Genomic DNA, 24,948 nt, shown 5'->3' with positions numbered 1-24,948 from the left:
CTAATCAAGACTTAAATGAAACCTTTTTTTTTTTATAAAAAGGCTTACTCTTATGATAAACAGGCAAATCCACACTGTTAGTAACACATGTATACTTATTACTTATATATGTTTGATCTAACTTTACTTTTACTTAAAACTGTAACAAAACATTGGAAGTAATATCATTTATTATATAGGATCAGTTCTTTACAAGAAAATTACACCTTTCACAATTTTTATCTGTAAATGAAAACACATACCATTCCACTGTGTTTTAAAAAAAAATGCCATGAAAAAAAAATCATCAAATAATTACGCAGAGAAAGAAACGACACAAGAACAATAATACAAATCCAGTGAGCTGACGTAACAGACCCCTGCAGAAAGAAAAGTCCCACAATGCTACAGACGATCCTCGTAGATCTGCACGCTGACACTTTACAGTCAATTAGGACAGATTTTAGCATCTTTACATCATTAGATACTCTTTTTCCCATGTGTCCCAAACAAACAATTCTTTACTAAAGAGATTATTCTGCCTGCATCACTATACAAAGATATGCAGCTACATTTTAAATGACTGATGTGTCCACTGAAAGTGAAAAATTAGACACCGTTTCATTAATATTGCGAAAGCAACAAAGACACTGGTATTTATCATTTGCACTCTATGCGATGATTTAATAATCAGCTTTTTTTTAAATAAACAATTTTAGGGGTGTTTGCTTTTGTGGAGTTAATCAATTTCAGGGTCTTTTCCTGGGTGAACAGAGAATCTCTTTCGAACATGTCGGACTTAAAGCAACATCAAGATAAACGCAGAGACATATTAGAAAGGCGTACGCACGTAAAAGAATTCTGCCATCGGCGCCTTTCTTTCTGCAGAATAAAAGAGTTACGCAACAGCATTAAACAGAAAACCTGAGAATAATCAGCTTGGATGAACTTCAGGTCACGTGCAGTGAGTCGAGCACTCTTGAAAATAAAGCTAAAGATTGACGGTGATGTATATAAATGCTCTCGTCAGAGTCTGTCTAGACCGCATGATTATCACTAGCTGACATTTTTCCTGCTGACTGATGGCTGCAACTGCTGAAGGGCTGAATTTAAGGACAATCCTTCATTATTGGCTCATTATTGTCTATAAACAATCTGCTTTAAAGGGTTCAACATCATTTGTACAATTGACTTTGGAAGGAAAAAGCTTGGAAAGCTTATTGTGAAGGTAGATTAAAGGGAAGTTCCTCTCCACGGCCCATTGTGTCTGTTTGTCAGCTACTTAAATAAGTTTATTCAAAAGAAATATGATCATTCCGAAAAAATAATCGCTTGACTCAATTTTTGGAGAATTTTAAGGCTAAATTGTGTTTTCAGACATCTTTAAGTCAAGGAAAGCAGTGTAAAGTTACATTTAAATGCATGGTTTTCTCTTTTTTTTTTCATTTATTCATGAATTTATTCATGTTAAGGTCATTTTTTTAATCTCAGCCCCAGATTGGCAGTTGTACATAATGGACGGAGGGAACTCAACTGGGTGTCAATATTCTTGTTTTAAACTCACCATGTTCACTTTTTTGTAAACACAAAAATAAAATGAAGGTGAATTTTAATATTTTACTAATTAATAAAGATAGCACACATAGGCATCAAATAGTTTTTGCTGGTGTTTTTCTTTTACAGATCCCCAACTTTAACTCTTAAGAAGCTTTTGCCGGGTTGGTGGGTCGACACCTTTATTCTGCAGCCAAAATCCCGTCCTGACATGTATGAGGAAGGATTCTGAGCGTGTGCGGAAGCTAAACTTACACTGTGAAGCTCTTCCAATGGTCAAGCCAACAATAAAAGCACTATTATAATGCACCACTGCTTCACGGGCAGCTATTTAAGCACAAGGTTGCATCCACAGCTACGGCACACGGGGAGTTTTACCAACGCCGTCCTCGGCTGGCCAGACAACCATGTGATGCTGGATTATAGATTTGCTTTTTGCAAGACTTCGTGACGTGAGTGGGGTTATAAGCTGCGGCCCAGAAAGCACGCCGACGGCGCTGCGGGCTGTCCATTTTCTAAAAACTCCTCATTAATGACATGAGGCACCACTGCTAGAAGCAAAACTAATGAAGAAATGGGTGAATTTTAATGAACTTTGGCTTCGTGTGCTGTGGCTACAAGCATCAGTAAAGGTCTTCCATCATGATGCCAGACACGTTTACAGCTCCACTCCACGGGTGCAGAAGTCTATAAAGAGGTACATTATATACAACGTGTTTGTTTCGTCCACTTTTAACTGCTTAATGATAACGTTTGCTTTTATACGTGTCTGTACTAATAAAACCACACAGATTAAAGTCTTATCAATGTGTAATATTGCTTAAAAACAACACCTGGATGCCTGACTTCAAATTAAAATTCCTCATTAAAAATATAATCTACAGTCAAATCAACTGGCCCTGCACAGGTTAAAAACAATACACAGTCTGTACAAACGGTATAACAGTATAAAGGTTTCCGAGGTGCGACACAAGCGTGGAAAGGCTGGGTGAGAGCTACGTACTGCGATGGTTCTGTTGGAACCCAGCACACACCATGACTGATGCGATCATAACCCCAACGTGCATTAATGCAGCACTGAATGCGACTAGCGTAGAAGTAGCATGAAGCAGAACATGACCTGGATTTTGAATAAAGGCTACTAAATAATTCAGGAGGCAGCATTTTGCTTTGGGACTCATGGCAATCAGCTTATCACTCCGCCCCTGAAGCCTTTGAGAGGACTTTCACTTCTAACTGTCAGTCGTGTTTTACTGCATCATTGTGGGGTTGTTTATTTAGTTAAAGTCGAGCTGACTGGTGTCATTTCTTTTCCACTAAAGCAGCATGCAATCATGTCTTTTCTAACTGAGTTCCACAGATCTGTTGGCGTTTGATTACTGTCTGCCTCCGCCTGCATCCACCTCCCTTCTCCTGACCGTGGGAGGAAAGATACTTTTAATTTCCACTTCAGATTTTTTGGCATAAACAATCTTTACAAGGTTTAAGGGCCTCTGGCTTTTATATCTCAACGCTTTTGGGCACATCATGAGGCACATGTGGGCTTAGCCAGGAAAATACCTGAACATAATCTACATATAATCCTCATATAATATAGTTATTTAGACACCGATTCATTAGCATTCTGCACTTGTTTATGCTTTAAACGACAGATAGTTTTGATATAACAGGCCTCTCTTTAGGGTCACCTGTGTTTAGCTGCGACTCGCGTGTGGAGCGGCACCTTCGAGTGGACCGCATCTTTCCACTACAGCCTTTTTCGGCTTGAAGACTGTTAGCCTCTGCGGGGTCACACGTGAGGGGAAACATAAGCAGAGCAGCAAAAGCGACAATCAGGTCAAGTGTTCTGATTGGTCGGTCACCTCGTCCAGGTCGTCCCCCTCCGCTTTAACCGGCTCCACAGCTCCGCGCGAGTGTTGCGACTGGCTGGAGCAGGACGGCTGGGAGGAGTGACTGTTTGTGTCGTCCTCGTCCTCCACCATTGCCGCCCTCCTCCCGGACGACTGCTCGCGCCTCTGTGTCTCCTGTTTCCTCCCCACCTCCTTCCTGTTATCCCCAAGGGTCCACATGCTTTCCTCCTCGTCCTCCTTCCCCTGCACCTCCCTGTCGAAGTCCAGCAGCTCCTCCATCATCTCTTCTATCTCCATCTCTCCATCCAGCTCTTCCTCCACCTCTGACCGGAGCTCACCCATGCTCTCCGTCTGGTTGGTGTCATCCGTCTCCTCGTCTTCCCCGAGGCCCTTCAGTCTCTCGGGGGCGTCGCTGGCCTGGCTCTCTCCAAACTCCAGGATGGTTGGCAGGTTTCCCTGCTTGGGGCAGCGTTTCCTCAGGCTGACCAGGAAAGGTTGCGGCAGGGAGAAGATGTCCACGTTGTTGCCCAGGTCGATCCAGGTTACGCTTGGAAAGCTGCCTGGATCCTGGGAATAAAGACACAAACATGAGAAGATACGTCCTTGATGCCTGCTTTAAATACTTTGAGCATTAGATTTGGAATTGTAGTCTTGATTATAAGAAAATACCTTCAATTCAAAAACATTGGAATTCCTGACCTTCAGGGCATCAGTCAATTCCTTCAAAATGGTTCTAGTCAGCCTGTTTCCATTCAGCGCCAGGGTCTCCAGGTGTGGCAGGGCGGCCAGCGTGGGCAGCAGCAGGAGGAACGCCTCGTCCGTCAGCTCTGTGAAGCCCAGCTCCAGACTGACCACGGTGGAAGCGTGGCGTTGCAGGTAGGCGCAGAGACGCTCCATGTCGCGGGCTGTCAACGGGATACCGGACAGATCCAAGGTTCCGCTGGACAGAGGGCCCGACAGCACCGCCTTTAAACTGAAGTCAGACGGAGGATCATATGGAGCGAGACGACACCTTTCATTTTAAGGGAGTCCGTGACGTGGTCCATCAGTTCACACCTCATGACGACAGTATTGCTTCAAGGGTGTGTGAAATAGCAAAAATGTCGTCTCAAACAGGTGCTGAAACATATTGAAGCATATATCTGTTTTCCCGGTGCCCTGCAGGGGACCCGTGGAGAAGAAAACAACCTGTGTTGCAGGTTGTTTGCAGGTGTTAATGCAATTCATGCCAAACACACAGCTGGCTCAGATGGAAGGATGACTCGTCTCCATAGCAACTGTCAACACACATGCAAAACTACTCGACATGCCCAAGATGATACATTCCACGTGATTTATTTATCATTAACAGCAGTAATCTGCAGCATTGTTTAATACAGGGGGTAGACGAGAATCTAATTAGACGCAACATTTTGTTTCCTCGCCACAATCTGGACCCGCATCTCAAAACCGAGCGCAGCGAGATCCTCTACCGTAGGGGAATAAATCAAAAACATGGAGGCAATGTATCAGTTAAAATGTTCACATCGTTTGGACCGTGCACTGCTAACGGGAACCGCATCAACAGCACGGCACCAACAGCGCAGCTGAAGAAAGCTCTGGAGGTACACGCGCGACAGACAGACTCTGGGGAGATTAAAGGCTTGAGAAACTAATCGTTGGGGAATAAAAATGTCAGCCGAAAGCAAAACACATACAGTATATACTCTCCGACTCTGTCTGTGCTGAGAACAAACCCTATGAAATGCCAGGGAATTAAGCAAGCGAGGCACAAAGGGCGAAACCTGGGGTCTGATTCACAAATAAGATGGGAAGGTGAACTTTTCCAGTCTAGATATTAGGGTTAAACTGGTCATGTGCGCTGAATACGAGGGCAAAGGCCATTTTTAAACACTGATCCAACGTTAAATCGGAGGCACAATGGTTGATTTATGAAGCTACTGTCAGTAAATCTGCTCACAAAGCTGCAGATTTACTCACAGGCAAACGCAGGGCAGACTGTGGGATTTACCCATTGTTGTCAGCGGACAGCTGAACTTCCATTCCAAAGGGACTGCGGGAGAATGTAGCCTGGGGCAGCTAAAGTTGAGCAGGGAACAGGGGGCAAATTTAGCTCGTCAAGAATGTCTTACAGAGATCTGCAGTATCTAACCAAACCAACACGCGTCTCATTCAGTTTAGACTTAAAGACTAAAAACACGCTGACATTAATGTTGCCTGGCGATGTCGTACGGTGCATATATATGTGCGATTTCCCTACATTTATCAATGCATTGATTTTTACACCCACTAATCTCAGTCCCGGTTGGTGCTGGGATGTTGAGCTACGAGTGTTTTCTTGTTGACGCAGCATATTGTAGTTAATGCCCGAGCTTAACGAAGACTTAATCACCCAGGGACACGCGGCAGTAAATAACCCGCAACAAAGCCACGCGTCTAATGTCTGAGGATATAGATCGTAACCATCGGCAACCACCGCCAAACATGGAAGAGTTCAAAATGCAGGTTTTTAGGCCGTTTAGATCTGAAACACTGACTGTTTCAGGCTTGTTGAGTGGATTTTTAACAAATGTTGGCTTCTGGAAACGCGCTGTGAGCACGAGTGCACCTTCAGGACCTTCCGGTCTGCTGGATCAGTGGCGCAAAACCGTGAAAGCTCTTCCCGCAGAGGCCCTGGAGGGTTTGCAGTTCTTCCCCTGACCAAACTAAATGCAACATCCCGTTTCCTCCCTCTCCGCTACGTGTGCGTCGAGACTGCTGATCTAATCTTCAACAGCTCAGTCTTCTCTCGTGCCGCAGCTGCACCCAGTCTTAAGCCTTTTACTGACAGCAAACAAACGTGGGGGAATATTTCCGGCCTAGTGTGTCATGCTTCAGCCCTCCCCCACTTCTATAGGGCCTGATAAAGATTCCACCCTCCTTCCAAAGCTCTCGGCCCTTTCCAGTTTAAAGCAACAAACAAAAAGGCCAAAAACTAGTGCAAATCCAGAGCAGATGATTCGCTGGCAGAGCTCGCGATGTCATTGGCTGCACACCAGAATCCCACGATACACAGAGACACCTCCTTCCTTCTAGACCCGGGTATTTCTGGTTTTGAGGACCAGCGGGGGTTGACAGAAAAAATTCAACATTTAAGTGATTTAGTTTCCGGTTGCCTCCGAATAATCCAGATTATGGTGTCGGGTCACCTGTGGTCCCTTAAAAGAGAGCTAAATGGAGCATTTCACAATCTGTCGCTCTTCATTGGATGAAATAGGATCGATCTGACCTAATGTTCCCATGCTGCCTGATTGGAGACGCGCCTCCGACACGCCAATGACATATTACAATGCGAGTCATAAGCTATCGCTTCACTTAGCCCCGGAAATGTAATCTCTACGAAGATTAGGTGACCTCATCGTGGCTCGGATTTCATATCTCATCCCCGAAAATGTCAGTTTCCTGAATAGCAGCTCCACCACCCACTCCCCCCCGCCCCCTTTCAGCCCTCGCCCGCCAGCCAGAAAGTGTTATCTCGTCGTCAGCTTTGCATATGCGTAAATACGCCGTAAAAGGTGAGAATTGTGCCGAGACTCCAGCTGTTCCAGCAGGACCTTGTTCTCCGTATTGGAAAATCAATGTTCCTCATTTACAGACCTGGAGTGTCAGTTCATTGACCGTCGATCAACTCCTCGATCCATCTGATTGTGATTCAAAGATGGTGCAACGGGACACTGCGACTCCAGAGTCTGCTTAGCGATGTTGCGTTCCCTGTCGTGACGTACATGGACGCCATGCTGGATCGCCGCGTCTTGGAGTATCTTCCGCCCCCTTGTGGCCAGAATTTCAACAACATTTTTTAACATCGACACGCAATTATGACTAAAACTAAACATGTTTGTCATGATTGTGGGCACAGAACACCATTATTTACATAAGGTCAGTTCATTGCTGCAGTATTTGTCATTATCCTGCTCTATTCAGTTAAAATACACAGAGAGCAATCATCAATTTTATCTACAATGTGTCTTTTTCCACAGTCAAGCTGTAGCCCAGGATAATAATCCCCAATTATCCACACAGCTACAACAGGTCACCGGTCTGCTGGGAATAAACATGAGTCACAGTGAAGCAAGGGGAGAAAAAAAAGGACAGTTTTGCAGCGAACGGGGGAGAGATGGAAATGTACCCCACCGGCCTTAATTATATCTGTTTCATGCACACCTGTATTTATATTCGGCCATGCTGCTGCATGTAAAGCAGCTGACCTATAGGTCACCACACAGCAGGGAGCTTCATGCAAACGACGGACACAGACAAAGGTCACATTTGAATTTTTCCTTGCAGATCAGACGAGTATTTGGTTCTTATAAGGTCAGTATTGCCTTTCATCTCCTCGCGATGTGCTAAAGGGAGGAGAAAGAGGTGCTGCACCAGGCTGCAGGAGCAGAAAAACATTTCCTGGGCCCTCTGAGCGTGAATCATTACATTTACACAGGTGAAACCTGCTTCAGTCACTCTTTTAACTGGATTTTTCTTCTTTTACCGGTGCGGCATCGCCAAAGGTTCTGACATAATCCCATATATTTATAGAATCGGGTCTTTCATTGTTTTCCTGTTGCGTCGGTGTGAGGACACGGTTGTTGGGGGGGGGCATCGCTGCTCAGTGAGGGGAAGCGGAGGCTTTTTCCTCTGTCTGTGAGAGAGAAGCTTTCGATCAACCCGAGAGAACAAAGCCTCGTTCCTCAAGACCTTAACCAAGCTGTTGTCTGCATTGCTAGTGTGAGACTGATGCAAACTTTCACAGGAAGCCAACAGAGGGGAGTAAAACACTGCCAAGGAAACGGGAACAGATCTTTCAAAGTGGGGGGAAATCATCAGTGATCATAAATAGCCAGCTTTTATGTGCACAATAATACAGGTCTGCCTGCTTTGTGAGGAATGAAACAGCCTCTCCCTGAAGAAAGCTGCACGTCAAATCATCAAACGTCTCTGGAAACAAATCAGCTGAGGAACCATAGACATTAGGCGGGCTTTTCACCAGTAAGTGTGGGGGGGGGGGAACTAAGAGGAAAGGTGAAGCCGCGCCATCAAATCAAGAGGAAAGTGTGTTTCCTGCCCGTTTTATTGATAATTTATTCTATTCTGGCATCTCTTTTGCTGCTGTAAGAGTGAATTTTTGCCAGTTATTCCATTTATAGGCAGCATTTTCTGCTTCCGCTGCTCTGCATCAGCACGCCTCTCTGTAAACTCCCTCGTCACCATATTGTGGCCCACGTGTGACCCCCCCCCCCCCCCCCCCCCCCCCAGTGCTTCCTCCTGACTAATTTAAATACATGCCTGCGAGATGATTGCAGCAAAAGCAGCAGTGATTCAATATGAAAGGCTCCAAATTGCAAATCAATGGCTCCATGGAACAGCTTCAGCTCCCTCTGGCTGTCACTCAAACCAGGCCGGCTCCTCAGCTTATCGGAACGGTCCGTTTCTTCCCAGTTTAAGCCCTCTTTCAAATCTCTGGTCGTCCTTGACCTTCCCCTCTGCTGTGACGCTGGGAGGCGGCAGGTAAACCTGTGGCAGCGTTGAGCAGAGCCGGTGCTGGTCGGCAGGCGGCAGACAGCAGAACCGGAGGACCAGAGACAGCAGGAGGCCATTTGTGCATGTGCTCGGCCAGACGGGAGCCAGGGGTCAAATCATTAAGACCTCAAGCCTGTTTATTCTGGTTTAGAGGGAGGTCTGGTTTTCCTGATGCTCTGAAACCGCACACGATCAAAAAATACCCGCGAGCGAGACGCTCGGGGCTCGCTCGCCATATATGTCAGCTGAAGATTAAATGCATATCTTTTCAGAGACGCGGCCCGTCCTTGTGTGTCGACAGCAGCACAGGGAACGCCGATTATCCCTGCAGGTATAAACCTCGGCTGTCAGAGTAAAATCCCGTCTGCCGCGGCGGCGGCGCACGTTCAGCCGCCTCAGTTCAGAGCGCTCAGCAGACTTTCTAAAATCGCTGAAAGGGGCCGTTGTTAAGCAGCCAGACTCCAACAGAAAGCCTGATTAATCCTGTTTTTCCCCACCGGTCCGCGCGCACAACCACACGTCTTGGAAAGACAAGGATGGACCTGCCTGCACGCGCTGGCTGACTTCCAGTTAGGTGCTCTCGGTTTAACAGCAGCAGCTCCTAATTACACGTCAGATGAAGTGTGCTTTGGTCTGATGGCCACTGGCTGGAGGGAAGTTCCGGCAATTTTCCCATCGTACTCTGATTTAAACACACATTCATGTTTTTTGTGATTAAAATCATTGCCCGTAGGGGGGTTTGTAGCAACTCCGCCCTCATGGGACAAAAATCCTGCCTCAAAGAAGCTGCAGAGCCATTCGACCCGGGTTCGTCCAAAAATATCTGTTTAAGTAAGCAAAGTGGAGTATTCGGAGCCAGCGCATCTTTTCCTAATTGTTTTCAGGCACCTAGAAGGATTTTTTCAGGATCGGGCTAATTCCATGACTCTAAAATGATGGATCCAGTGTGTGTGTGTGTGTGTGTGAATGATCATGAAAAAAAGCTGATTCAATCTCATCTCTCCCATGCTGAGTAAACGAGGAGCTTTTGCCAACTCTTTTGCAGTTTTATAGTCTAAATCTCAGGCTACTTCGAGGCGCTGATTTAATCCAAACCCCCTTTTCAAATAGGCTCATTTCATTTTCATCTCCCGCTGTCATTAACTCCTAAATGAGAGAGGGCTAAATGTGCTCCGCTACAATGATGTTTTCCACCCTCTGCTCCCACTGGGATTCACCTCAGAGGTCAAACCCACAGTGATCAGAGAAACGATCCCAGCGTCATTTAGCATAACAGCTAATATAAGCTACATGGTGATGCTAAAAGCACCAACGTCTGCATGTAACAGGAGTTCGTGGATGCTCTAAATTAAGGGCCATTTTAATTTTCTGTAATAAACACTAAAATTGCGTTGTCACGGACAACAAATTCAATGCGACGGCAAAGTCGATACGATGGAGGGAGAAAACAGAGATGGAAGTGGATTTTTCCATGGCATCCACACGGACGGTCGACGACGACACACTGGTGACACACTGAGATAATAACAAAACACAGAGGCGAGCACGCACACACACACACACACACACACACACACACTCACCAGGCCTGAGGTTTCCTCTTCAGCAGACCCTGTCTCCTCCACTGAGAGTGGGGGCTGAGGTGATACGTCAGCTGACGACAAACCTTCTCCATCGCTCCGAGAGAGTCGCCCTCCTGTTCGCCACAGACACACAACCACAAAATATCAGCCAAACCCAGTGACAGAGAAAGAACATTCGAACTGAGGTTGTTTTGTTTTTACATCTCGCCGATTCAATCATTTCTCTGCCTCCTGGTCTGTGAAAGCCGGTCGCTAGTTAGCTGCTTGCGCGTGTTAGCAACAAACGAAAGGACTTGTTATGCAGGCAACTGGTCGGTGCATCTGCGAGCGGCTCCTCGCCCCTAATCCTGGAGGGTTTCAGGTGAGGAGGACAGGAGGAAGCCTGGAGGACACGTTCAAGGCCGCCAGCAAAGACCTCGCATGTAAATGGCTGTGACGCCAAATGGGAGGGATTCAGAAGTGTCTGACATGTTCGTTTCTGACTCAGTTTCTGGCACCATAACGGCTGGCTTTGGGCCTCAGAACACGCGTCAGACCGCCGTCCAGATTCAAACGCACGGTAGTGAGAGAGTCGGGTTGTGCAGGGGCGCGTGGTCCCGAACAGATGGCGAGGAGAAGGCGTGACATCAACACATACTGTTAAAGCTCTGCAGGTGGACGGCGGAACAATTACCTCTTCTCAGTGGCATTTATGGACACTTTTTACACCTTTTAAGAGTCATCAAAGGTGCATTAAACGCTCCAATCGAAAAGAAAGAAAGCGAGTTTGAGGACTGTTCTTTTTTTCTTCGAGAAATGCGGCTACAAATCGCTGTGGCTGCTTCTAATCAGTCTGTGGCTGAAAGGTATTGATGTGTTTTGTATTGATTCATGGTAATGTAAGTAAATGCAGCATGAATCTTTTAAACGGAAGTGAACGGGGGAGCGATGGAGTCCACCAGGGCGGTGCCCCCCCCCTCCCCCTCATTATTGACACATCCACCAATCTTTGCCGTCTCCAGAGAACCCATGACCTCTCTTCTCGCCGTCTCCTTCTTGTTTATCTCTCCGCGCCCTCCACCCACCGGAGCGTTCCCACATCCAGCCGAAAGACGTGACGCTTCCCAGCGGGCTGACGGCTGACTCAGAATCAGAGGTGGGGCTCTGATCTTCCGGAGGGAAGCACTTTGCCTGCTGTTACGAGTGGAGACGAACTCAGTCTCCATGGACACTGATGTCCGGATACGCGACAGGAAAGCTAAGATGGACCGGCTGATAAATGTTGCGGCCGTTTCTCTTTTCACTGTTGAAACCGTTTCAACGTTTCCCAGGTGGATCAGGATCAGGCTTCCATACTGGGAGAGGCACGTTGGGCCCACGCTCGTGAGACAAGACGGTGCCGTCGGGTTGGCCTGCAGAACTTCACAGTTTCTGACAGTGGTGCGAACGCAACTTGTCAAGAGGGAAATGAGCTCTCAGTGGGGCTGCTCTGCTGGCAGCTTTCTCTCTCCATCCTTCCATCGGGATCAGGGATGTGGGATTCTGGACCTGATCCCAGCTAATCTGGCGACCTCATACCTAAGGAGACCACCTCCACCTTCCAGCATCGAATTCATAAATGGCAGCAGACAAAGCGGACGGAGACGCAGCCGTCCTGTTTCCTCTCCTCACGCATCAGCAGCACCTCCGCTGCTTCTGCCCTTCTGGTTCTATTCCTGTCGGCCTCGACCCCCCGTGAACCAAAAACAAAACCCTCTCTATCGATTTCCTCTAGCTCAGGTACGCGCCGAGAGCCTCCGCAGGGATCGGGCCCTGCGCATCGACAAAGCATTCTGGGAAACTTATTAATAACACTCAAACATTTCATTTAATATTTAAAAGACTTAACCTCTAAATTCTGATCACGCTTGAGTTCAACCAGGGGCTACGACTGACATCTCAGAGAGATAATAATGCATTATTTATGATACTATAGATTTGAAATGTTGGCACCGACAACACTGAGGGGAAGGCTCACATTTCACCGTGCTGCTAGTGCACGTCAGGGCTTTTAATTCTTCTCCTCTTTTGTATCGCGCCATCCCTCCGTCCTCCATTATTTATCTCGCATGGCTGCCTCCCCCTCTCTTTACCTCAATGGCAAATAGCACCGCGCAGCTAACAGACAGGCTTCATGGCCACGCAGAGCCCTGCACGGGTCTAACTGTGTCTGAAGAAATGAGTCAGGAAGTCATCAGCCGTGTGTGTGTGTGTGTGTGTGTGTGTGTGTGTGTGTGTGTGTGTGTGTGTGTGTCCTACCGTCTTTGGGCAGTGGACATATCGTGCCAGGCTGATAATCAGGTCATGCGTGATTGGGTCAACCAGGTTTCTGAAGCTGGCGTAACGGTACAGCACATCATCCAGAGACGTCGACTCCATCCCCAAGTCCTACACACACACACACACACACACACACAAGAAAACATCATATCCTCGCACCCACCTGAAAACGCACCGTTTGGAGTCACAAAAGCAACAAATAAAGGGAACATTTTCTTCTTTTGAGCGCGTCACAAAGATGTTATTTTGCTTCGTAAACCCCTCAAAGCGCAACATCAAAGCTGTTTTCATGGTCTCTGTTGTCCGTCTGTCTAAGAAGCCTCAAACTTCACGAGAGCCGGCGGTGCCTGAACCTGTTAAAGTCGACATGAATGTGGACTTGAAAAACACACCCAGAGTCGGGGTGGGGGGGCTCAGAGCACAGTTAAGTTGCTTTAAGAGTGGGGTAAAACGGCTCCATCCTTCCTATTGTGGGGGTATGGGCTGATCGGGAGCAACATTCTGAGCAGCGACAGACGAGGCGAATATCTCTCCATCCATTATCTCTCCATCACGGCAGCTGGGATTAAACTCAGCCATAAATGAACTATTGAAGCAGCAAACTGATGGCTGGGGGACAGGAAGCGGGGGCTCGCTGAGGCTGGGGTGCTCCTGCTGTAGCTCTACCCGGCCCCTGTCAGCAACATCGGCCGCTCGGCCACGAAGAAAGAAAACGATGGTTTGAGGAGCAAAACAGCGAGTCGGAGACGAATCGCTCTACAGATAACAACCCAAAACAAGTCCGATCCCTGGAGGCCCCCACCTCCCTATTTACAGTACAGGCGGGGGGCAGCAAGATCTCAGAGAGATTCTCTCTTAGTGTAGGTTAATGTTTCAACCATTGTGTTGTTGTCCTGCTCATTTTTCATTACAAAACCGGGAAATCTTCCCGTTTCTGGTCAGTGATGGAGGGCCGGCATTAATGGTGCCATCAGTAATAACAGCTGGGCAGTTTGTGCAGCCTTTTACTCTAATTGCTCTGTAATAACAACACTTTCCTGATGATAAAACACACTCCCGACGTGCACAATCAAGACACGCGCTCGTCCAACGCGCGTTGCGTAACGGGCCCGTTTTGTCTCCGCGTCACTGCTCTCTCCGCTAATTCCGGTGGGCTTGAAACATTTTCCAGCAGCATGCACGTCAGTCGGAAGATGCCCGCAGATATATTTTGGTGTCTCCGTGTTTGTTTGTGTGCACCATTCACAGCCAGTTAAGTGGCGACGAGGAGAGACGAGAGAGACGCTCGGGCTCCTACAGGAGAGCATGACTCACGGAGCTTCTCAGACTGCTTTGCATCGGAGGGGAGGTGAATAATGGCAGGAGCTTTGCCTGAGTGACACACACACACACACACACACACACACACACACGAACTGCTGCTACACTCTTGCGTCACAGAGGCCGTTCTGGCGTTGCCTGATGGCCGCCAGCACCGGAGAGACGCATGACCGGCTTCATTTCCAACGTGCAGCAACATATAATGATCAATTAAAAATAAAAGCATCTGCTATTAGAAATGAGATGGCAGCAAAACATCTGAAGGGACAGAGATGACGGCAGCGTGAGGATGAGGCAGACTGCAGCGTGATGAGGGGAAAGGAGCTGGTGTGCAAATAAATCAACAGGGAACAGACATTAATCTTTGAGCTGGCTCCAACTGAACCCGAACAGGTGAAGGAATTGGAGTTTATGAATTAACCCGTTCACAACAAGGCGCTGATCCTGAAAAAAAAGGGGATAAAAGCAAAGAAGAAGTGCTCGACCCAGCAGGTGAGCGCGGAGGGTGGTGACGTTAACGTGAGCGCGCACAAAGATGGAGACACAACACCTTCATCAGTGATAATAATGTGACAAAAACAGCCTCAACCATGTGGATGATTAGAACTCATGGTCGCTCTGGTAACCGCTACTAGCTGCTAACAACTGTAGCTGCACACAAAATCAATTTTGGTTGGTCTAAAGTTCAGAGAGATGCATGATAGAGTTTTATGATGTTGTGACATCAGCATTTACCTGCGCACACAGTGTTTAGATACCTTAGAAAGTAATTTAGGAGGAGCCCTGCAGGAAGTGGATAGCTTTACTTCCATTTAATTGAAGGGTAGTGATTAACGTGGTGGACTCCCCATTAGTTCCTAACAGAGCTCTGGCTTGATTAATCAACGATTATTCTGAACCCCGCAGTCATTACTGCCGTTTCCGGGCAACACGGGGAAGAACCTGGAGAACCGGCTTCTACAAATGAGCTTTTTTGACATTTTTTCCCTCCTCTCCGGTGTCTTTCTGTCTTTTCTGGTGGTTTCATTAAGAGATGGTGACGGATCGATGAGAGGAGAGGAGGAGAAGAAAAGTCAAGAGGCTAGTAAATGATGCTGGGATAAAAAAAGAACCAAACAAAAAAAAGGGTTGAATTTCACGTTTCTTGGCTCGACCCACCGATTTCCTGGAAGAGGAAGACCTCCTCCAAGATCACTCCACCTTTGATACAATCAAATTGTGTTTCTGTGCACGGAAACCAAAGCAGATATTCAACCTGCGTTACCTTGTTTTCAACTCATCCGCCTCACAGAGCCTGGGCACGCTAACAACAACATCTCCCCTAACGCACGTATTCTTTTATCCTCCGCTTCGTGCACGAGGAACAATCCTTCGGGGGTCAGACGAGCATGACCTCAGCCTTTCATCATACACAGCTGAGCTGTAGTAACTGTTTACTGTGTAAAGATCTGCTTAAACTGGGTGCTATCAGAGGACACACACACACACACACACACAGGCTCAGAAACAAGATTTTGCTAAAGAAACCAATAAAATAAAAGTTTCATATTTCATCACTGACTTAACTGCAGCGTCAGCGTAATCTGATTTCATTAGAAATAGAATCCAGGCTAAACTTAGGCTAATTTCAGGCTAAACTATGCTCATCCCACGGTGTGATTACATCGTCTCATTCTTCCGTGATCACTTCCAGTTTACGGAAGCACCTCGGCATGAAAACAAGTCTAGAATTACTCTGCTGTTTTTACCGCGGCGCCTCCGCTTCCAGGCTGAGGACTGTTTCCTGCAGCTGCTGGGGTATCACAGCTTCATCAAGCAGTGACAGAAATGAACCCAGCAGCCTGTTTAATCATGATGGATGCGGAGGTGTCCCTCATCTTTAAGCTTGTTTGTTTTGCTCCGCTGCTTCCCATTGACTGATGGATTAACCATCTAAATGGGACTGATTGGAGAACTATAATAGTAACAGAGAGGAACAGATGTAGATCTCCACCGCTAGACAACACACTGTGTGTGTGTGTGTGTGTGTGTGTGTGTGTGTGTGTGTATGAACTGGAGGCTCTGCTCCCTGAGGCTGAGTCATAGGATGATAATTGAATTCTGGCACCATATAGATTTGATTCAAAACTATCTGCGGCGATGAAAGCCTGTAAATCTGTCTCCTCCTTTGTTATCTTTTCCAGCCACTCCCCGTTTCATCATTCGCATCTGCGTTAGATTGACTTTTCTGTCTTTTGTCCCTGTTGTGTGCAGATCTCACCGCTCTCTACAGAGCCTCAAAAACCCCCAGCTCAACTGGTGGCTTTTCTGCCATATTGTCTGATTTACAGCAGCAGCAGCAGCAGCAGCAGCAGCAGCAGCAGCAGCAGCAGCAGCAGCAGCAGCAGCAGCAGCAGCTACAGCAGCAGCAGCAGCAGCAGCTACAGCAGCAGCAGCAGCAGCAGCAGAGCAGCAGCAGTAGTAGCAGCAGCAACAGCAGCGAACAGCAGCAGCAGCAGCTACAGCAGCAGCAGCAGCAGCAGCAGAGCAGCAGCAGCAGCAGTAGCAGCAGCAGCAGCAGCTACAGCAGCAGCAGCAGCAGCTACAGCAGCAGCAGCAGCAGAGCAGCAGCAGCAGCAGCTACAGCAGCAGCAGCAGCAGCAGCAGAGCAGCAGCAGCAGCAGCAGAGCAGCAGCAGCAGCAGCAGCTACAGCAGCAGCAGCAGCAGCAGAGCAGCAGCAGCTACAGCAGCAGCAGCAGCAGCAGCAGCAGCAGCAGCAGCAGCAGCAGCAGCAGCAGCAGCAGCAGCAGCAGCTACAGCAGCAGCAGCAGCAGAGCAGCAGCAGCCAAAGGCTACAGATGTCCTGAAAGCAGACTTTACATCATAGCAGTCTGGACCCACTGTACCAGTGCAGCCAGCTGAGCAGGACAGATCCAGGCCTCTGTGGGGCTACAAAAAGCCGAGAGAAGCTGGATTCTGATGAGCAACGCTTGGTTTACTCGCGTCTACGTTAGCCAGAATAACTAACAGGTCAACAGGAAATAGAGGACTTTACTCAGACACATACGACCTGCAGCTACCTGTCGGAGAGTCTTCAGCATCTCTGTGGCCTCATCCTGCTTCCCCTGCTTGGCCATCACCATCATCTCCTGGATCATGCTGATGCGGCGCTGGTACGGTGGCGGCGGCGTGCCTCCGCGGCTCAGCCGGTCCCCTGATTTTAGCATGAGGGAGGCCAGGATGTCGCCCCGCTCCTTGGTGGGCGTTCGCTTCCAGCCGTGCTGGGGGCTGGCCCCTGCAGGCTCCTGGCCCTTGGGCTGCTTGGCTCCCATGGTGCTGGCTTGATGTGAGCTGGAACACGACTGGTTCTGCCTGGATCGCTCTTGGATTCGCTTCGATCATTAAAATGTTTGCGGCCGTTCACATCTCCCAAAATGTGAAACTGTCCGAGCAAGACAAGTTCAAACTTTGGGCGCCGGCCATGGAAGCAGCTGTTTCAACAGAAGAAATAACGAATTATTCTGTCAGTCCAAGATGATCCAAAAACCCCAGAGAGTGGAACGGGTCCTCTGCTTCGGGGGGATCTGGAGCTCAAGTAGGGAACAGGTCGGAGGACGCTGCCTGCAGCATGGCCGAGGGACAGGGACACACCAATCAGGGTGCAGGACGCCCGCCGCACGCAGGGGCCCGCCACGCGCAGGGGCCCGCCGCAGCCTCCTATCCCAAACACAACTTCCCCGCGTCTCCACAATATTTACCTCCGCCCAAGCGCCGTCCTGTCGCCCTGCTCTCCGCTAAGGAAGAGGTCGGTGTCCCGGATCGGAGGATGAGAAGGGAGCAAACTGCTGTTTGGACCGGGGCATGGCAATGTTTACGTCTCCCGAAGACCACCGCTCCCCTCTCAGCCCCTGTCCTCCCTCCCAAGTCATGCACGACCAGCCGCCAGGGCAGCGTTCGTCCTTCTCCAAGGTTGATCTCTCATCCGTGGAGCAGGAAACATCCGCATCGGCGCGAGGCTCCACAACTCTGCCCGGCCCGCAGCTCCGACGCGCAGCACAGGCGAGCGGGGTGTTCCTTCCTGGGACTGAATTATGTATACCATCCACAGTCCAAGTGTACGGGGACGCGCAGCGCATGCATGCGAGCGCAAGTCCTCCCTCTTCGGTGATGGAAGAGCTGACGACGGGAGGGGGAGAAGAGGGGGCACAGAGCCGCATCCCCCCCCCCCCTCTGAGGGCGGTGCACCAAGTTTCATTTAATTAGAGTGAATTTAATATTCATGCCAAGCTTCCCCTGACACTTGTTCAAGTTGACAAATATATTCCGTGACAAATAAAGAGAAGACAAAAAAACTGCAGCAATTGAGCAAAGCCAGCTATATATTACCATCACCATAAAAGTTGTTATCCTCTCCAGATCTGGGTGATCTAAATAAAATGTCACAAAAAAAAACCAATAAAATGTCTTGCATCAATTTGGACGTAAATATGGCGCCCTAAGATTTTACGCCAACAGCCAATAATTATTTTACCTGCTTAGTATTTATAAATTATACTACAAATAGATAGAATACTGTAGTTATGTTAATTAAAATATGAATTAAGACAAAAGATTTAAGAGAACGTGAGCGTTCAGCAGCAGTGACGCCTGGTGGTTGTGTCTGGAACTACACGTGATCAACGTCATAATTTAGAACTTTTATTCGGAGCATTAAAAAAAAAAAAGACAAAGCCACATCAGAATATTGTTTCAAAAATTATATTTATTTACTATTTACAGTAGTACTTTAACCATTGTATTTGGGTCAGATCGCTGAGTCAAACTGACATTGCTTCATCCTTCTCAGGATTTTATATATTTATTTGTTTTGTTTTTTTAAGCCAGTCACTTTCAAAGTCAGTTTCACTCTCACCCTGAAATAAAACCTACATGCATGTAGCTACAGCTAAATACTTCATTTTGGCTTTAAAAGGCAGAGAGAAAATCAGAAGGTGGTCAACACTTCCCACCCTCATGGCCCTGCAAGAAATGTTACTAAAAATTAATATGTCACTGCTTGGATGCAGAACTGAAGCTGTGCACACCTGCTCCATATCACAGGGCCACGACTTTAATAACCCGTACGATTTCAAAGATGTCATTATTGGGCAGACTTTACCAGGAAAGAGGAAAATTAACCTGCACCTGGAGGTTTTCTCTGCGTGACCTGTTTCACATGTGTTGTGTCCTGAAAGAGTTCACAGAAGAACCCAGAGGAGGAAAAAGGAGAATCAAAGTGGGTTCGAGGAGGTCTAACGCAGTTAGAAAGTGTAGCCAGCAGGGGGCGCTTTGTCATCTTTGTTGCTCTCCAGGGAGAAAGGAGGAATGCGAACGTCGAAGTGGGAACCGTCGGTTCTTTCGATGCGGAACGTCCCCCTGAACACAAACACACGTGAGATCGGCGCTGCAGGGGCAGCACAACAAGCTAGGCTGAAGGTACGAGGCAGTAACGCACCACATGTGTCCACTCGGGGCCTGTAAAGACACGTGGCTGCTGTACTGGAACGCTGGTTGTTCTTTCGATAAAACAGGCTCCTGAGAACGAGACGACGCGTTCACTGCAGATCCGTGATGCCGTAAAAACAGGTTCCACAACACGTCAAGTTGGATAGATTTAGGTGAACTCACCCTCCCGACGACTCCTCGTCCGCGGACCGTTTCCAGGGTTCCTGACAGGCTGAAGATCCTCCAGTGCCTCTCCCTCAGTTGGACCACCTCACTGCCCATGTTCTCCAGACGAATGCAGTACCGCCACTGAATGACAAACACACACGCTTTTATTCGGTCAGGTGACACAACAGCCGGGTCTTGAGGCCTCGTGAGGCGAACAGCTCCGTTAAAGAAAAAAAAAAAAAAAAAAACGCTACTCACCCAGTAAACATGAGAGTTCTGAGCCTCCTGAGAACAAGAGAAGGTTCGGATCATTAGTTCAAATCCCAGAAACATTTGGCGCTCTTAGTTTACGCAGATTTATGCATCTATGGCCTCACACACCCTCATTCCCATGTAAAAGGGGATAACGGTGACGCGGATGTTCTCCGTGGTCTCCCTGTGGACATCGGACAGCTCCAGCCAGGGGTGGTTCTTCTCCTGCCAGGCCTTCAGGGTGTCCCTGGCTGTGAATGGAGGCGCTACAGAAAAGAGACGATACTTACGTCCACGTAAAATCGGCATTAGTTACGGGCAGTGATGTGGAGACGGGAGGGCAGGACTGTTTACATTTAGCAGGGTTGTACAAGAGGAAGCGCTCGAACAGCTCGTGTTGGATGGGAAGCTGCTCCGCGGAGTTATATGGCAAGATGTCTTCATGGCTCACGTAATCCAGACCTGATCCAAAGAAAATAACTCTTAAAGCAAACCCCAAAGCTTCACAATGACGTCCGCCAACAGATCGGGGCGGGGACGCGTACCTGGGATGGCGTACAGGGCTCTGCTGTCGTCGTGGTTGGCCAGAAACGTCACTGCTTCCGTCTGGGACCGCTGAGACTGGAAAAACAACCAACAGTTGCTTAAAAAAAACCAACCCTGGACCTTCAATCCAAGACGGACAATCAACGAGATGTGAAATCATCTGGGCTTCACCAGCAGCAGCTCACGACTCACTATATGAGGACAGTCTCTGGTGTCGATCAGGACCTGGTAGTAGGTGTGGGTTTTCCCCTTCACCTCCTTGGAGCCGTGAGTTCCGGGGGGCTCCCGTTTGCTAAAGGAAGAACGGTTCTTAATCAAATGAATCGAACAAAAATGAGTGTTCGGTGAGCAGAGGGTCACCTGTCGGACATGGGCGGGGTGATGTCTCTGTCATAGAGTCGGGCGTGCCAGGGAAACAGGACGATGCCTCTGTAGCCAAACACGCTGTGGAGGAAGAGCTGAGGACGACAACAGGAAGAAATGAGATTAGAAATGCAGAATAAATTAGAAGGGATTAACAGTCACTTGACAGGATCACGGAACAATCCGACCACTTCCTCGGAGCTTGAAAAACACTCCAGAAGGTGCAAACACATGATGGCGCCGTCCAAATCAACTCAAATGGGCGAGCACACCTGTGGGTGGATGTATGCCTTACCTGTCCGGTTTCATATTTGCCGTGCTGCTTCACAGCTTCAAACACTCCCACCGTCTCCAAGATTTTCCCCTCGGGTCTGTTCCTGCCAGAATCACGCGGCATTAATCACAACACCCGGAAAACAGAACCATGCAGGTGGAGAAGGCAACAAAAACACGCCGGCGGAGATCAAAACATTAATATTCTGGAAAACAATAAACGGATCATCATTTTCCCGAGGTGACTCAACGGGACCCCCCCCGCCCCCCACCCCAGAAAATCCCGTCGTCTCGCTTGCTTCTTCCTTTCGGACGTAATCTCAATCCCAACTTTGACAAGATTGAATAAAACATCTGCACTTTGGGCGTCAACAGGAGAAATATTGTTTGACGTCATCTCTATGCTCTTGCAAACACACACACACACACACACACACACACACACACACACACACACACACACACACACACACACACACACACACACACACACACACTACTGGCCACAACAACAGCTGGTCACTTCAGATAAATAACACACACTTCTGTCCACTGTGCAAAGCTAATCTTCCTGACAGAGATGAAGAGTCGGGGATTAATGAGTTGGATGCACATACACAGGGTTTAATATTAAACTGGAAGTTTTCTTTATTCTCCACTGGGGTGTTTAATCGGGTGTTAAAATAATACCACCTGATTAAACTCTGCAGTTCAGCTGAAATCCGTTTCCCACTTGACCAATATGACATTTATTTAGCTTTCATTGTGGTACTTTTAATAAACTCATTTAGTGGGCTGGTGCCCATTGTTGTGTGTCTGCCAGCTCACCTGGAAATGTAGATCACGTGATCGTTAACCTTCCTCTCTGACTTCACTTACTGATGATATATTTCAAAAGTAGAGGCAGAATTTAAAGGAAGAAAAGAAGGAATCTAAAGCTGCACTTTTCCACCCTGACTGTTCCTGTTCACCTCCATAAATCCAAATTGTGGTCGAATGAATGGAAAAGAGGGGCGATCACGAACGGGGGCTCTGACTTAAAACATGTTCTATTCAAAAACCAAACAACTCGTTTGGAAAGAATGTTTGATCGGTTCCAACACGCATGGACCCAGCAGCATCGAGCTGATATTAAAGGCCCAAACCCAACTGTCAGTGGAGTCAAACGTGTCTTTGACGATTCGTTTTCACTTTTATAAGCCTTCTAGCAAGGTTGCCCCGTTAGTCCACGGTTCCACACGGTGGTTGCGAACAACGTGCCCTTCAGCCCCAGTCAGCGGCCCACGAAACAGGCGAAAGCGACCCATCGACCGACCGCCTATAAGAAAGAGCCTCTACTTAGCAGAAGCCGTTAGCATGGTTAGCATTGTCTTACCGTGACGACATGAACCTTCTCAGCTGAGCGCCACCGGACAGTCCACACGCTTGGCATTGTAAGAGCGGCCGGGTCGCCTCAAAAACACTGTGGCTGTCAACGATGCTCAGCACTCGGTGCGTGTGTCTTTTGTTGTATTTACTGACAGCGCTCAGCAGACCTCTGCGAAGTGCACAGGCCGCCATCTTTTGCGTGGTCCCGTGGTGCGTTCAAGGAGCAGCTCGGCTCGTATATTTGAGAACAAATGGGTTTACGAGATAATGTCCCCTTGCGCAAGTCTTAAATTACAAATCTCACTGTTGTGTATATGTAATGTATATTGAACTAAATGCGCGGTTAGCTGCAATTTTTAGGTTAAATATAAGGATTATAGTTTCAAATGCTTTTTTGTTTCCTCACAGAAAACGATTATTAGGTAGCCTTTGATAATAAGAAGCCGTAAACTAACTTTATGCTGTAGCAAGAGGCATTTAACAGTTACATTTTACTTAAAAATATGAATGCAGCGTATATTATCCTCCATTATAGAGCCGAACTTTTTAAAAAAGGCTATTTTTTCCGCTTCTCATCAGCTGGTCACGTGAGCAAACACGTCAGTGTGTCATAAGGGAGACAATATGGCGGCTCACTGTACTTGACACTTCTGACCAGGCTGTTATCGGCACAAAATCGACGTTTGAGAACGTTGTAAAGAAACGGAAACTCGTTGGTTCATATTTTCGTAGCACATCTGCGTTGGAACCGTTCGCGTAAGTGCAAACGTGCTCGATATTCAGCTGTGCACAGCCCCACGATGGCCACAGCTTTGGTCGTCGGCGATAAATTCAGAAATAAAGTGACGCAGTTATTAGAAAAGACAGACTCGGCTCTTCCTCCGCGGTTGAGAGACGAACTGATGGAGACTCTTGAAAAAACAGAACCGACGACTCTGTCCTTTAGGACAGCAAGAAAACTGAAACAGTACCTTCAGGGGGAAGGTGAGGCTTTAATGGTTCCTGAGTCAGAATGATCATAAATGTCCAACCCTTGTTTTTGGTGATTCCAGGGCATCCTTTCTACCTACATGAGTTACTGGAGGACAGCTCATTGCACCTGCCCGAGGTTGTAAAACCTCCCAGAGTAAGTGACAATTTTAAAATCAAAACTTTGCTATTCTACAATGTAAATCTGGCAGTGAGGACTGACTGCAGAGCAGCACAAATGCTATAAACATGATGAAGCTAAAGCTTAGCGATGCCATCTGCACCTACAGCACGTTTTCAAACAGCTAAAATTCCACCCTAACAAGATTTAAATTATGATGTGTGAATTCTTCTGCAGAATCCAGAGCTTGTGGCACGTCTGGAGAAGATTAAAGCCAAACTTGCCAACGAGGAATACAAAAGAATCACACGCAATGTCAACGCTCAGGTGCATTTTCCTGTTGTGTGATCGTGTTGTTAAAGCCTGACACAGAATGTTTAAAAAGTGGAATTTCATTCGATCTCCAGGAACTCAACCGCAGTGGAACGCTTTCAGAAATCGGACTACAAGGTCGGTCCATATTTATAGCTCAGGAATGACAGTTTGGGGGTTATTACACTTCCAGAAATGCTTGGATTGCTTTGACCTGAGAGAACATAATCTCCTTGTACAGTGCGATCAGTCAAAGCAGTGTTGGTGACCGTATTCAACTTCCTGGTTACGGTGGCTGCAGCATTCGCCTGTTCCTACATGGGAAGTCAGTACCTGTTCTCAAACACAGCAGCGGTAGGTTTTCCTCATGCTTTTAGTATGCAGGTGTGGTTAAAACTCACATTTTCATATTCTAAACTGCATCCTTCTGTTTTCAGCGTGTTTTAGCGGCCGTGATCGCAGCATCTGTAGTCGGCCTGGCTGAGCTCTATGTGCTGGTCCGGACCATGGAGGGAGAACTGGGAGAGCCATAGAAGCTGCAGACATGGTGGATTTTTGGAAATGTACCTGTTTTTTTTGTCCATCCTCTTGCTCCCTCGTGGTATTTTGTATACATTTATGTGTATGTTCATTTGATTGTAAATGTGCACTTGTGTTCTGTAAAACATGTCTGAATCAATAAAACGTTTGGTCAACGGATCACACCCCCGACAAGTGTTAGGATGGTACGGTCCAGTTGATGGAAGAAAGTCATACTGGAGGTTCTGAAACATCCAAGCAGATGAAAACAACTGTGGCAGGATAATTTAGGAGGAATTGAAGTCACTATTTTCTTTTAGTTTGGTTTTGTTTGTGTTTATTGCCAAAATAAGACATTAATTCTCAACATAGTGCATTAATAGGCTGTTATTCTGAAATATATATGGGCTCAGCATAAAGGCCAGCGGCCCGGGGGGGGGGGGGGGTTCTGTGTTT

General features: G+C 47.6%; 3 protein-coding genes across 6 annotated transcripts; 1 reads left to right on the top strand and 2 right to left on the bottom strand.

The window, feature by feature from the left end:
- Positions 1–259: 259 nt before the first annotated feature.
- On the bottom strand, positions 260–18,280 carry lrrc75a (leucine rich repeat containing 75A). 3 transcript variants are annotated; one of them, XM_011608734.2, is made up of 6 exons: positions 17,876–18,280; positions 17,198–17,608; positions 12,797–12,925; positions 10,520–10,632; positions 4,053–4,356; positions 260–3,950 (listed from the first exon to the last, which is right to left on the bottom strand). In XM_011608734.2, the coding sequence occupies exons 2-6, from the start codon at positions 17,447–17,449 to the stop codon at positions 3,366–3,368; spliced, it is 1,383 nt and encodes a 460-aa protein (XP_011607036.1). In that variant the 5' UTR covers positions 17,450–17,608; positions 17,876–18,280; the 3' UTR covers positions 260–3,365. The 3 variants fall into 3 exon arrangements, with proteins under 3 accessions (XP_011607036.1, XP_011607035.1, XP_011607037.1); XM_011608733.2 differs by having other exon boundaries at positions 17,198–18,280; XM_011608735.2 differs by having other exon boundaries at positions 4,083–4,356; positions 17,198–18,280.
- Positions 18,281–18,859: 579 nt separating this feature from the next.
- poldip2 (polymerase (DNA-directed), delta interacting protein 2) lies at positions 18,860–22,809 on the bottom strand. 2 transcript variants are annotated; one of them, XM_003968727.3, is made up of 11 exons: positions 22,579–22,809; positions 21,226–21,307; positions 20,928–21,025; positions 20,760–20,859; positions 20,567–20,642; positions 20,376–20,483; positions 20,151–20,287; positions 20,028–20,054; positions 19,785–19,910; positions 19,612–19,691; positions 18,860–19,532 (listed from the first exon to the last, which is right to left on the bottom strand). In XM_003968727.3, the coding sequence occupies exons 1-11, from the start codon at positions 22,761–22,763 to the stop codon at positions 19,418–19,420; spliced, it is 1,134 nt and encodes a 377-aa protein (XP_003968776.1). In that variant the 5' UTR covers positions 22,764–22,809; the 3' UTR covers positions 18,860–19,417. The 2 variants fall into 2 exon arrangements, with proteins under 2 accessions (XP_003968776.1, XP_011607033.1); XM_011608731.2 differs by having other exon boundaries at positions 21,226–21,301.
- Positions 22,810–23,151: 342 nt separating this feature from the next.
- vma12 (vacuolar ATPase assembly factor VMA12) lies at positions 23,152–24,726 on the top strand. The gene is made up of 6 exons (XM_003968705.3): positions 23,152–23,555; positions 23,624–23,697; positions 23,899–23,988; positions 24,069–24,111; positions 24,215–24,327; positions 24,411–24,726. The coding sequence occupies exons 1-6, from the start codon at positions 23,372–23,374 to the stop codon at positions 24,504–24,506; spliced, it is 600 nt and encodes a 199-aa protein (XP_003968754.1). The 5' UTR covers positions 23,152–23,371; the 3' UTR covers positions 24,507–24,726.
- Positions 24,727–24,948: the final 222 nt, after the last annotated feature.

Source organism: Takifugu rubripes, chromosome 11 (genome assembly GCF_901000725.2).
Source record: "Takifugu rubripes chromosome 11, fTakRub1.2, whole genome shotgun sequence".
In the NCBI taxonomy this organism is placed as follows: domain Eukaryota; kingdom Metazoa; phylum Chordata; class Actinopteri; order Tetraodontiformes; family Tetraodontidae; genus Takifugu; species Takifugu rubripes.
Note: the sequence above shows the minus strand (reverse complement) of the source record. Positions and strands in the feature narration are given on the sequence as shown.

Excerpts from the sequence above, each read along its gene's own strand:
- vma12 (XM_003968705.3), top strand. The coding sequence starts at position 23,372 with ATGGCCACAGCTTTGGTCGTCGGCGATAAATTCAGAAATAAAGTGACG. Across the intron at positions 23,989-24,068 it reads CACGCAATGTCAACGCTCAG|GAACTCAACCGCAGTGGAAC; the intron begins GTGCATTTTCCT and ends TTCGATCTCCAG. Across the intron at positions 24,112-24,214 it reads TTCAGAAATCGGACTACAAG|TGCGATCAGTCAAAGCAGTG; the intron begins GTCGGTCCATAT and ends CTCCTTGTACAG.
- lrrc75a (XM_011608733.2), bottom strand. The coding sequence starts at position 17,449 with ATGGGAGCCAAGCAGCCCAAGGGCCAGGAGCCTGCAGGGGCCAGCCCC. Across the intron at positions 12,926-17,197 it reads TGCTGAAGACTCTCCGACAG|GACTTGGGGATGGAGTCGAC; the intron begins GTAGCTGCAGGT and ends GTGTGTGTGTAG. Across the intron at positions 4,357-10,519 it reads AAGAGGAAACCTCAGGCCTG|TTTAAAGGCGGTGCTGTCGG; the intron begins GTGAGTGTGTGT and ends GTCTGACTTCAG.
- poldip2 (XM_003968727.3), bottom strand. The coding sequence starts at position 22,763 with ATGGCGGCCTGTGCACTTCGCAGAGGTCTGCTGAGCGCTGTCAGTAAA. Across the intron at positions 20,484-20,566 it reads AGCCCTGTACGCCATCCCAG|GTCTGGATTACGTGAGCCAT; the intron begins GTACGCGTCCCC and ends TCTTTGGATCAG. Across the intron at positions 19,533-19,611 it reads GCCCCGAGTGGACACATGTG|GGGGACGTTCCGCATCGAAA; the intron begins GTGCGTTACTGC and ends GTTTGTGTTCAG.